Source organism: Verticillium dahliae, genomic scaffold, assembly GCF_000150675.1.
Source record: "Verticillium dahliae VdLs.17 supercont1.6 genomic scaffold, whole genome shotgun sequence".
In the NCBI taxonomy this organism is placed as follows: domain Eukaryota; kingdom Fungi; phylum Ascomycota; class Sordariomycetes; order Glomerellales; family Plectosphaerellaceae; genus Verticillium; species Verticillium dahliae.
In genome coordinates, this window is record NW_009276926.1 from 1595555 (window position 1) to 1608183 (window position 12629).

Consider the following 12629-nt stretch of genomic DNA (forward strand, 5'->3'; position numbering starts at 1 on the left):
CTGAGGCGACACGTCCTCTCCCGCGCAAGACTCTCGGTTTCTCAGCAGCCCCGGTAGGCAACACCTCGGTAGGGACACGAAATCTCCCTCCTATCACTCTGCTAGCAAGCTCATCAAAGCTGAAAACGGCCAGGCCTCAATCTATCCCTAGGACTCACCCCACACAACACCTAGTCTGGTGGTTTGGGCTCTCGCGGACATCCCTCAAGCTATACAGACTGGCATAGACGACCTTGACGACCTGATCTCTCAGACGGCCGGAGCGGCTATCCCAGCATCGCTAGACTGGATTGAATCTGGCAAGGCTCGTGAGAATCCGAGTTTCTTTGGCATTCTTTCAGGGCTTGCCATTCCGCGACCTTCCGCATAGGGCATACTATCAACGACAAAGCTGCACCAGCCGCGGCCAACGTTCCCAGGGCTCGCTTTGGCTTGGGACGAAGACACCTACCTCTACCTCGCACTTGCTCTCTTCCATCCTTTAACAAGTTCATCCCTTTCTTCTGCTGCGTGATATCGCTACCTACACAACACAAGGTACAAGACCTTGCAGTGTTGTGCACTGGATCAGTGCCAGGACTTCTGAACAACTTCACCAGGCTCCTTCTGTCAACCAGGTTTGTTGCCCTTTCTTCGTCACAGTCATTGCCTTCTTCATTGTGTTTTTTTTTTGGCTGGGAGTTGTCGTGCTGGTCCGCATGGCCATGGAAGCGCTCGTGGCGTTAAGTCGGACTGCCATGCCATGACACGAAGCCCCTTTTCCCAAGTCGCGCCCCTATTCACCATACCACTCACCTCGATACACCGATACACCGAGACTCACCGAGTATCATCGGGCAATGGGGCCTCGACTATGACCATGGCCTCTTTCGTCCCATGCTTCCTTCAGGCTCCTGCCCAAGTCGTTTCTGCTTCACTGGAATTCCTGTCCCAGTTTATATCCTTGACGCTCTTTTTCTTTGCCCTTCCCAAGTCCCAACCCTCTTGTCTCTTTCTTCAACCTTCTACTCCCCCTTGGCAGGCATACTTACCACACAACTCAAACCGCCCGAACAACCCCTTTTCATCACTCTCTCTACCTGCAAATAGGGCATTTCTTTCTCAGCAAGCTGGTAAAGAACCACGTGATCATGGCTGACCAGAAGAAGCAGCCGCCCTCTGCAGTCGATATCCTGAGCATTAGCGTTGGTCTCTGCCGTCCTGGCACCAGCGTACCCAAGAACCCGATCGCTCCTTCATCGTATACCCCTGCGAGATACGGCCAGAATTTTGCGAAGGAATCGACTCCATCCCAAGCTCCTTCAGAGATTTCAACCGAATCAAGGGATCCATTCCAGATGGCTCACTGCCAGCTCCGCGGTCCCCTCGTGGGCCCGCTCCGTGAGCGACGTCGTTCCGAGCTTTCAGCCCACCACGTAAGTCAATCAGCTCCTGATATCTCGCCAGAGGCATGGCTGAGAAGCTTTGGCATGTGAACTGACAATGTCACAGCCCGTCTGGGATCAGGCTCGCAACTTCCAGTCTGACCTCATGACCATCCAGCAGGCCATCCGCCGCGCGCCTGGCATCCCCAGCAAGGTCTCGGAAGAGCTCTGCGGCGTTCTTGTCAATCAGTCGCAGCAGGTCAACAATGCGATCCGCGAGACTGTTGACGATTCGTCCGAGTTACGTATTCAGGTCGAGGAGGCCAACATGGCCATTATGGGTCTCAAGATCAACGATACTGCTGTCAAGGTCGACCTTGAGCAGAACCAGAAACGCATCAAGGAGCTCATTGAGATGGAAGAGAAGGCCGAGAACCGCCTGGCAAAGTACCATGCCGACGCTGAACAGGATCGCAACGAAATCCGTGTCATTCTCGCTCGCCTCACTGCCAACGAAGAGGAGGAGGCGAAGGCCAAAATCAACGACGAGCTCATCGCTGTGAGTAGCAACTAGCATGTGTTCACCGTTTCCCTTCCACTGACATTCGCCATTGCAGACTCTGAAGGAACAGCTGAGCGCCAGTCACTCCATCGAACCGGAGCCTGAGAGCAAGGAGCCCACCGCCATCGACCAGGCCATGGCCAAGTTTCAAGAGGCGCAGGCTCAGGAGGATGCGGATGGAACTGGCTCGACCGAGGCCAACCCTGCCAACCTGCCCTCTCTCGATGTCGCTGATCTCGCCAACGTGACTCCCACTCGTGGCAGTAACATGCACCACGTTTCTTCGTATGGAAACCGCGATATTGTTCGAGGGACCTTTGCCGGCGAGTCAGCCTTCTCGCCTCTCAACATCAAGAATAGCGGCAACGGCCTTCCTAGCACCATGCAGCCTCCTTCCTGGACCCGACCCAACAGCCGCGGCATGCCCGAGAGCATCAACGGCCTCGGCAGCAACATCATGCGCAGCGCCACTCCTGCCAGCCAGAACGGCTTCAACGGCGGCGGGGCCATCGTGTTCAGTCGCCCCATGAGCCGCATGGGTCAGCATGGCGGAGCTGGTCCTCGCTCCGGCCCTCCTGCCTTCCGGCCTAAGGCCCCGGAATTCCATCCTGGTCACAATGGTCTCAACGGCAGCGGCAGCGGCAGCGGCAGCGGCTCGGGTCACGGCAATGCCATTGTCCAAATGTCCAACACGTCTTGGAGCCAGCACCAGCGTGGCTACGGACCCAACCAGTCTCCCGGCCCACACCACGGTCATCCTCGCTCCCGCGGTGGTTCCCAGGGCTGGCAGGATGGTCAGAACGGTGGCTTCAACCACTCCGGCCCCAAGCGTCCCCAGTGGGCCAACAGCCAGTACGACAACCGCGCCGTCGTCGCTCGTTCCCAGCCCGTTATCCCTCTCGGCCAGACCTACGGAGGCATCACTGACGACCTCGGCCGATTCGAAGAGGCTTTCCAGGAGCTCTTTGGTATTGCTCGCGGCTTCATTGGCACCTGGGTTGGCGCAGAGGACGCTGCCAACAAGCGTGAAGCTGCCATTATTCAGTACCTGCCCAAGGTCTACCACCCGTTCACCGAGCAGCAGGCCTGGTCCTACATTCGCCAGCATCTCAATGACGGCCTCGCCCGCTCTTGCCTGTTTGCCCGTGTCGTCGTCGACTTTATCGTTCAACGTATCCTGGTTCCCACTGCCTGGCAGGGCTTCGGCTTCCAAACCGATCGCCGCATCCAGCAGGTCGACGAGGAGCTTTCTCGTGGTCCCAGTAGGTTTCTATTTGCATTACATGCATCTTGTTTCCAGCATATCAACTAATGCTTCTAGTGATGACCGGCTCCGCCCGCAACGAGTACAACAGTGCCGTCAGCGAAATCGTCAACTCGATTCTCGACAACGAGCGCTACGAGCAGTACCGCGAGAGCCGCATCGAGTACTTCGCCACGGAGCTCCAGAGCATGCTCGGCCCGCTCATGAACGAGTTCGCCGACCTCGAACAAGCCGGCAACGACCTGCGCTCGGTCGTCGGCAAGGCCTGGTCCCTCTCGGCCAAGACGCTCACCTCGCGCATGACCTTTGAGTACCGCTTCCCCGAGGCCGGCTGCCGCTTCTCCATGCAGAGCATGGTCGCCGTCGCCCCCAGCATCGACGGCTACGTCCTGCAGGCCGAGCACTGGCGCGTCCAGCTTGTCGTCACGCCCGTCATCACCGTGCGCAACGACAACGGCAGCACCCTGTCCGTCCACGTCACCAACCTCGCCGAGGTCCTGCTCATGAAGTGAGGTAGAAGCTGCTCCTGCTTCCGATTGGCATTGCATGGTCTTTATTGCTGTGCTTTTGTAGCCTTTCGCAGGGTGGCGTCGATGCATCGAGCTCTGGCACACGTTTTGCACTTCCTCTTCAGTGAGGGACCCGTGCCTGCCCTCTACGGCAGAGTTACTCCGGTGCCATGGGCTCTCACCTCCCAGCAGCGATGAGGTTTGGCTTCCAGCCGGCTTCTTTTCGCGGCTTATGCTTTATGACGATGACGACACTGTACGAAGATACCCACGCCGCATCATTTTCCTGCTCTTCGTTTCCTTCCGACGGCCACTTCATGAGCGTTCATGATGCTGTCGTCATCGATGACTGGCCCCCGGGCAGTATAGCCATCGAAACCCACAGACGACAAACGCGCACATCGTATTTTCCTTTTCTTTCTTCTCATTCCGCAGCTTCGGGTTTTCGGGGTTTCGCTATGCATCAAGGTCCCTGGAAGACTCCACGCTCGTCACGCTTCGGATCCAGCCTGCCTTCTTTTCGGCAGACTTGGATGTAGTGAGACCGAATGTGGTCGAGAGCTCCGACAGCACATCACGAGCCGAAAAGTGGCCTCGGCAGTTTGGCCTCGTCTGACTTGGTTCTACAAGGGACGGTTTCTTGCGGTTTTTGTTTTACATGTTTCAGGAAAGGGGCCGGGCTTTTTTTCGCCTCGACTACGCCGTCTGCTGCGGCGGGCTTTTGACTGCGGCAGCTGGCGAGGGGCTGCCGTGCTCTGCCATGGGGGCCGAGGGACCAGTTGGGAGATGCGTGTTTCGCCTGGTCAACTGGTCCTAGGTGGATGTCGGCTGAGTGAGGAAGGCTTGGTCCCCATGGGCGTTTCGTTACGAACACTAGAAAAACAAGAATACATCGGTAGCCGTTCCAGTATTGCGTGTGATGAGCTGTGCGACTCGAGATATGAGCCCCTTTACTTGACGCGCTGTAGGCGACAGGCATAACTTATGCTAGTAGGTCATCATTGCATCAAGGCAACGTAAATGTGAAATTGGTTTAGACAAAGACTTGCAGGATTTGGCAAAGTGGTCATGATTTCAAAGGCCAGCAGGGACTTCAGTATTATCGACACCCATCAGAGGCAAAGAAGACCCCGTTCTAGAAAACATTTGGAAGCACTGGAATTCATGTGAGTAATCCTGGGTATCTCGTGTCCTTGCTACAGGCTCTCCTGAGGAGACTAAAACGCCGCAACACCTGTGAGAACCGCCCATCTGAGTAGAAACACCGACGGGTCCCCGATTATGGAGCGAGATGCCGCGCAGATCGGCGGCTCTCGCCGCTGGCCCTCCGCCTGTCGAGCCTCTTGACAACGGCACCCAGCACTACCTTCAATATGTTGCTGGCGGATAGCGTGTTGTCGCCGCCCTTGTTCCACGTTACGGTATCGACCATGTCTCTGACACCACCATCAACGAGCTCAGCCAAGCCATCGTCGAGCTCCTTCAAGGCCTCACGCGCGCCCTCTTCGTTTCCGACCTGGAAGAACTGGATCCCAACCTGGTACGGAGGTGCATCGATCTTGTCAAGCTTCTTGGCGGCGTTGATGAGGACCGTCTCGACATCATCAGAAGGCACGCCATCGGTGATGACGATGATATTTATGGGCTTGACGGACTCAATGTCGGCCTCGTTGGCGGCGCAGAGAGCGAGGTAGGGCTTCAGAATGGCGTGGAGGCGAGTGCCAGTAGGTGTGCCACCAGAAGGGCGGACGGTGGAGAAGATGTTTTCGACTCTCGCCGCGTCGTTGATCCCACGGAAGCCGCCGGCAGCAGAGCCCTTGACGGCGGGCTGGGCGGATTTGTGGTTGAGGAAGAAGAGGTCGATCCCGTCGGCGTCGTGGGCCGTGCAGATTGGGGTGATGGCGCGCAGGGCATCTTTCACCTCGCGCCATGAGCGACCAGCCATGGAGCCAGAGTCGTCAATGACGAAAACCGTATCAAACTGTGCCAGGAAAGCATACGGGTCCTCTTCATTGGTGACGCTGGTCAGGGAGACCTGAGAAGTGTGCGAGGGGGCGGGAGAGGTACTGCGTGGGGCCGGGGTGGGGTTCTGGGGCATGGGACCGGTCCCGACCTCAATACTGGGAACGTCGGCGTAGGCAGGGGGGGGTTCCGGTCGGCGAGTGGCGGGAGATGGATTGGAGAACGGGTTGTTGTTCGTGGTGCGGGCCGCCGGCGTAGGTGCCGGGGCAGAGGCCTGGGCTGGCGCCGGTGCTGGCGAAGGCGCGCGTGCTGACGCAATGTTCTTGTTCGTCGTGGGATCAGATGGGGTTGTGTCGCTGGACTTTCTCGACAGCTTATCCTTGACGGAGCCGAAGAAGGATTTACGCATGGCGACGGTGTCTCAGTTCGCAATAAGTCTGAGAAGGGTCGCCGGTAGAGTTGGGGGAGAAATGCTCAACAGAATAGCGAATTGCCCGTGGATGGTTGCTGATTGCTTTTTCGATCACGGGGCGTACCAACAGGCCACCAAGCGTTTGGTAGATGAGGCCTGACGACGGAGGTTGGGTGAAAATGAGGGGTAAAGTAATAAAGTAAGCAGCCGCGAGAGCGAGCGCTTGAGCAATCAGGAGACGCAGTCAGGGTTTGAGGCGCTCACGTTGGGGGCGTACGGTCAAAGTAAAGATGCGATATTCTATTGACGGATTCGAGAATGGTGGTTCCTTTCTTTAAGGCAATCCATGTCCACTGCAGCAGCTCTTGTTGGTTGAGATGGAATGTTGTAAATGTTCCAATGTTGTTGAATGGGGGATCAGCCTTGTGAGCCTTGCTGCCACGGTCAAGCGAGGAAATCATCCGCATGCAGCCTGGTCAGCAGGAGCGTTCCTCTGTTGGGACCTTCCTCTAGGCAGCTCCTTCGGCCACTGGTGGTCGCGGCGGCGGTCGGAGATCAATAGAACCAAATGAGGCGACCTGGAGGGAGGAAGGAGCAATGGTTAATGTGGCTGAGGCCCTGTACTTGTTCCAATTCAGAAGGTGCACGCCACACAAGAGGGAGCCAATGCCAGGAGATGACCCGTGCGCTCCTTCTTGACTAGGTGCCTTGCGGTGTGCCTGCCGGTCACTCGCAAACAAGGGAGGGATGGGTAGGTGCACTTGCCTGTCAAGCCTGTCCACCGACTTGGCCGTAGTCGGAGGTGGGGTCCCGTGGAGTACTTGTTAGGACTCAGAGTCTTCTGGAGCCAAGTCCGCTTCCACATGAACACAGAGGCCATCTCTGCACTCTCGAGACTTCCTCTCTCGTCCTGATTTACTGTCTCGTCTCCTCTACCCTTCCTTGCTTACATATCTCCATTCTGATCTCTCTGCCTAGCAGGAAAACTACCTGCGCAACCTACGAGAGCGTACTTGTACATAGTACAGGTAACCGACATCGGGCACGCGGGGCACAGAGAGTGCCCGCTACGAGTCATTGATGCCATACAAGCGGTGTGTTGGCCCCGTTGTATTCGGTGAAGACCGGGCTGCCTTACGTAAGGCAGCGGGGTGCCGTTCAACGGCGGACCTGGACGAGCATGAAAGCCTGAAGAGCTTTTATGTTACCATGTACACCAGGGCCCTAAGCGTCCCAAGCACCCCGAGTCCCCCCACCGGCATGGCATGCTCGGGCATTGACGGTCCCTGCGAGGCCCCGATCATCTCCAATCATGGCCCTGCCTCGACTCGCGATACACAAACACAGATCAACAAGCCAGGGCCTGAAGCTCCCGTGCCTATCTCGAGTGGGTGGCTCTGAGGGGTCTTTGCCTTTTGGGAGTGGATGGGTAGACGGCACGAGACGACACAAACGAGAAGCGAGGAGCGGGAAGCGGGAAGCGAGAATCAAGAATACAGCGACGGGATCGAACAAGAATGCGTGCACCTGCATCTGTACTCCCATTTGTCGGCCCCCCTCCTCATGCTTCTGGTTTATCATCCTGCGTACTTATAATCAAGATACGCCATCATCGCCCAATTTTGCCAAGCGGGCCCTCTTGTTTGCTCTGCCCTCTGCCTCCGATTTTGTCTTGTCAACAACGTCATTCGACTGCATCCTGGTTTTACACGTCTTGAACTCAGTTTTCCACACCACTTTTCTTCCCCGTCTTTTCTGTCCTGTCTTACCCTAGAGGTAGGTAGGCATTGATTACCCACTTGCCTGGTCAGACGAGAAACGCTGCCCGCCATGTTCGCCAACCGCAAGTTCTCCATCAACCGCCACACCGGCGTGCCCAAGCCCGTCGCCGGCACTCACGGCGCCCGGAGGTTCAGCGTTGGAGAGCCCTCCCAAAGCGGTGAGTCCGTTCCTGACTTGTCTTCTTCTCCCTGCCACCGTGGAATCTTTATTCAGTCTCGTTCCTTTCCCTTACTGCTCTCACCTACGAGACTGCCTCATTCAACTCGAAAAGCACTCAGCCAGACGGCGAAGTCAAAGCGACTGCCAATCGTGCGGGGTCCTGAGGTCTGAGTGTCTGGGGAGGGTCTGAGGGCAATGGGCCGCAACGGTTCACTTGAACAGTCGGTCAAATCGCCGATACACCGTCTCGAAGGACTGCAGAGGAGGGGTCTTTGCGAGCCCCTCCATCATCTGCATTTGGGACCTGTCTGACCTGACAGATCACTTTATCCCCCCCTCCCTCCTTCACCCTGGCTCCTCCCGTCTTGGCACTCCGATGACGGCGCCGGCTCACCTCCCCATTCCCTCCGTACTCCGATGTCTAACCCAACCTCTGCCGATACCTTCGGCTCCGTCCCCCGGCTGCGACTGACGACCCTCCAGAAACGCAGTCGCGCACCCATAGGCAGTTTCGCCAGGATGGCCACATGCCCCATGCCGGTCTCGATGCGAGCCGCGCCTCGACGGGCGTCGTCTGGTGCACCGAGCGCGCCTCTGAGTACGGCTATCTCGAGGAGCCCGAAGAGTGGGCCAACCTCGGCCAGGGCGCTCCCGAGGTCGAGGACGATATTACCGGCTGCTTCGAGCGGCCCCAGATGATCGACATCTCCGTCGCCGGCCGTGAATATGGCCCCACCGCCGGCATTCGGCCCCTGCGTGAGGCCGTCGCCAACCTCTACAATGACATGCACCGCAAGGGCAAGGAGAGCCAATACACCTGGGAGAACGTTGCCATCGTCCCTGGTGGCCGCGCTGGCCTCATCCGTATCGCCGCTGTTCTTGGCTCTTCGTATCTCTCCTTCTTCCTGCCTGACTACACTGCCTACAACGAGATGCTGTCCCTCTTCAAGAACTTTGCCGCCATCCCTGTGCCCCTGTCCGAGGAAGACGGTTACCACATCCACCCCAACAAGATTGCCGAGGAGATTGCTCGCGGCTCCTCTGTCATCCTGACCTCGAACCCCCGGAATCCCACTGGTCGTGTCGTCTGCAACCCCGAACTTGCCGAGATTCAGGACATCTGCCGTGGCCGCGCCACCTTCATCAGTGATGAGTTCTACTCAGGCTACAATTACACCAGTGACTGTGACGGCTCCACGATCTCTGCTGCCGAGAATGTCGAGGATGTCGACGAGGATGATGTCCTCATCATCGACGGCCTGACGAAGCGCTTCCGTCTGCCCGGCTGGCGTATCGCGTGGATCCTTGGACCCAAGGAGTACATCAAGGCGTATGTAGCAAGGGCAGCCCCGATGCCACGAAATGGAACTCCAACTGACTTGGCCCCTGCAGCATCGGATCTTGTGGTAGCTACCTCGATGGAGGTGCTAACCACCCCTTCCAGGAGGCTGCGATTCCCATGCTCGAGCCCGAGCTCGTCAAGAGGGAGATGATCCATCTCCAGACGCACTTCCGAGTTCGTTCCACATCATGACAGAGATGGAGAGAACCCCCGAGCTAATGCCTTTGCTAGGACAAGCGTGACTATGTCGTCAAGCGTCTCCGCGAGATGGGCTTCATCATCAAATACGTGCCCGACTCGACCTTCTACCTGTGCGTATCCTGCTCGTCTCCCGTCTTCGCCTACTAGGCGGTTCATTTGGTCTTTCCCTGTGCATTTCTTTCTCGTTCGTCGGTTCTTCGCTGATCAAATAGGTGGCTCAACCTCGAGGGTCTGCCCCGACCCATCGCCGACGGCCTCAACTTCTTCCAGGCTTGCCTCGAGGAGAAGGTTATTGTCGTGCCCGGCATCTTCTTCGACCTCAACCCTTCCATGCGCCGTGACCTGTTTGACAGCTCGTGCCACCACTTTGTTCGCTTCTCGTACGGACCCAAGATGGACGTGCTGCGCAAGGGATGCGACGGTATCGAGAGGGTCATCACCAAGTATGTCGGTCGAAGAGGATACGTCGGAAAGCCCCGTCTCAAGTCGCGTGTGTGCTGACTCTTTGGTGATAGGTACCGCACATCCACGATGGGTAGTGCGATCGAGGAGTAGGCCGATTGAAGCTGACTGTGGGATGTCCGCCTGTCTCCCAACCGTCCCTGACCGCTCTGGCGGCATCCAAAAAAGAGGTTCCCAGTCAGAGCGTTGGAGCATTGGTAAGCGTCGAACGACCCAGGTGAGGGAAATAGGGGTTATAGTGTTGTACCAGCCTGGCCAGGGGGCTGGGCCGGGCATGTCTGGGCCGCGCCACACCATTGGCACCCCTTCCTGAACCCTTTTTAACTCCGTCGGCTGTGACTATTGTAGATGGACCTTGCTGGCTGACTGGCTGTGTAGAGCTCCAGCTCTCAGGTCTCGGAGAAACACGATAATACAGACATGGGCGTCGCGTTGATCCGGGATGGCCAGCTTCTTCATCCCCACTGAAGCCCGACGAGGTGGGTGGCCTGTGGGCATGTCTGTGTGCGTGTGCATGTGTTTAGTTTAGTCGTGATCTTCCTGGATCAGGAGACGGATTTGACCAAGACCAAATTTTCTTTCTCCCTCTTCCAAGACCATGCCTGTCCTGCCGGTCCTGCTACCCGAGCTGAACGAAGATGACCGCCGAAAACCCCCACTGGCGGGCCCTCTCCGCCGCGGCTGGCTTCAAATTGCCTTCTCCAGTACATTCTTGGTATGATTACCGATGGAGACGGCGAGAGCAGACTCTGACATACTTCCACCGAGGTATTCGCCGTGATGGATCCAGAGGGGGGGAGCCATTCATCTCCCTCCCCCAAACCCCTTTCCGACCTGCCGGAAGGGGTCACAACGTTGCCTCCTCGGTGAAATGGTACCATCGCGATCCGCCGGTAGATGTAGGCAAGGTTGCAGAGAAGAACCAAACTCTGCCGCCCCTTGTCCGCTCCTCTACCCTTCCCCGTCGAGTTGCCCGCTCCACCAAACCCCCACGCTTACTCGTAGACAACCATCACGCCAACCCCCCTTCAGGTCTCAGGATCGGATGACAGAGAAGCGAGGTGCAGACAGGAAAGAGGAGACGGGAGGGGGCTTGACCAAGGTTTGGTAAATCTCCGCGGGCATGAGGGAGGGAGGGGGGGAAGACTGATGCGGCGGGTAGGACAGGCGGCTGATGGCAGACAGACTGAGGTACAGGCAGACAGGCAGGCAGGCACGAGGGCAATGTTGCCCGCCACGAGAAAAGCACCCGCTGAACCGAGCACGCCATTGCGTCCGCGCGACGCAGTCACGCCTTCCTCCGGGTCCCCCAAAGACCGGGCAGGCAGGCGCCAGGGGCTAGGAAACGTGTCATGGGAACGGCCGCCGGAGCCTTTACACAGGAGAGCCGTTGATTGAAGCTTCACGCACCTACCTTACCCAAGGTAGGCACCTCAGGCTTTTGAAAACGTAGATGCTTGATGTGTTTTCGGCTGCCTGGCTAGGAACATATTCGCTGCGGCGTGGAGCAAAACTTGCCGACTTGTACCTATATGCCTACCTACCGTGTACTTACCTACCTAACCCATCTAGAAAGCGCACTATCATGTCAAGTACACTTGGAGAGACACGCCCAACCAGGGACACACATATTCGTACATGTATTGGGGTGGAAACTGGGCCCAGCGTTCTCAGTCCGTGGGTGTGGCCCCGCACACCTGAGCACGTCACCGGGCCCTGAAATATCGACATCGCGGCTCGAACAAACAAGCCAGACACACAGAGACAGGAAAGACGGGGGGGGCGAACTCCTCCAACCCCCCCCCCCCCCCCCCCCCCCACTCCGCTGTCCCATTCCCGCTGTAGCTGCCTTGCCTTGCCTGTCCTTTTTCACTGCCTACCGGAGTGTGCGTGCTGTGCGTGCTTTCGGTCGCAGGCGGCCTTGCCACCACCATGCCATGCCATGATCACACCCCGGACCTGGCATCCATGTCGTGTCGACCCTTCTTTTTCGCTCATCCCGCTGCTGGCCGAACTGTCGACAAGGAGGGTGCCAAGGCGTCGGCGGAGCATGACGGGAACAGGTAGACTCTAAACGAAAAGGACGAGGAAGGAGGGACGGTCGTTGGGATGGGTGCTGAAGAGCGGAGTGCTGAGCGGCAGGCAGGTCGACTGACTGCCGCTTTTAGGCACCCAGGGGAGCGGCAGCGAGGCCTTGGGCGAGTCGCTTCATTCGTGCCTCCCAAAATGCCCTCCTCTTATTGTCGGATTGCTGATGCACAGAGACAGAGCCTGACGATGGCCCTCCATCTCAAAGCCAATCTGTTTGCAGGCATGCCCAGCAGCATTATCCTTACCAAATGCCCGGTCAGCGTGTAGTTTCTGCGGTCACTGCCGTGCGCTAAAGCCTTGCCAGCCTGGCTCAAGGACGGGAGGAACTATGATGTGCTGCTAGCTACTTGTTGCTCATCAGGGGCCCTGGCTGAGCATCAGTGTTCGTCATTCCGGGGAGATCGGATTTGACGTCTTTCATGCGTTTCTGACTTTGTCATGATGCTGAATGGCGTATGGAACATGATGAACAAAGTGCTGTAATTTCATTCGTGCTGAGCAGGTAATTGCTGCCTCTTA

General features: G+C 57.5%; 3 protein-coding genes across 3 annotated transcripts; 2 read left to right on the forward strand and 1 right to left on the reverse strand.

Annotated features, from left to right (window-relative positions):
• Nucleotides 1-1130: 1130 nt before the first annotated feature.
• On the forward strand, nt 1131-3702 carry VDAG_04039 (uncharacterized protein; the record flags this gene model as incomplete). Its single annotated transcript, XM_009654123.1, has 4 exons — nt 1131-1415; nt 1492-1923; nt 1982-3188; nt 3248-3702. The coding sequence occupies 4 exons, from the start codon at nt 1131-1133 to the stop codon at nt 3700-3702; spliced, it is 2379 nt and encodes a 792-aa protein (XP_009652418.1).
• A 1276-nt stretch (nt 3703-4978) lies between these two features.
• On the reverse strand, nt 4979-6070 carry VDAG_04040 (uncharacterized protein; the record flags this gene model as incomplete). The annotated part of the gene is made up of 1 exon (XM_009654124.1): nt 4979-6070. One exon carries the CDS (start codon nt 6068-6070, stop codon nt 4979-4981), a length of 1092 nt encoding a protein of 363 aa, XP_009652419.1.
• Nucleotides 6071-7903: 1833 nt separating this feature from the next.
• Nucleotides 7904-10112, forward strand: VDAG_04041 (uncharacterized protein; the record flags this gene model as incomplete). Its single annotated transcript, XM_009654125.1, has 6 exons — nt 7904-8012; nt 8498-9344; nt 9407-9530; nt 9588-9667; nt 9770-10000; nt 10073-10112. The coding sequence occupies 6 exons, from the start codon at nt 7904-7906 to the stop codon at nt 10110-10112; spliced, it is 1431 nt and encodes a 476-aa protein (XP_009652420.1).
• Between the last annotated feature and the right edge of the window lie 2517 nt (nt 10113-12629).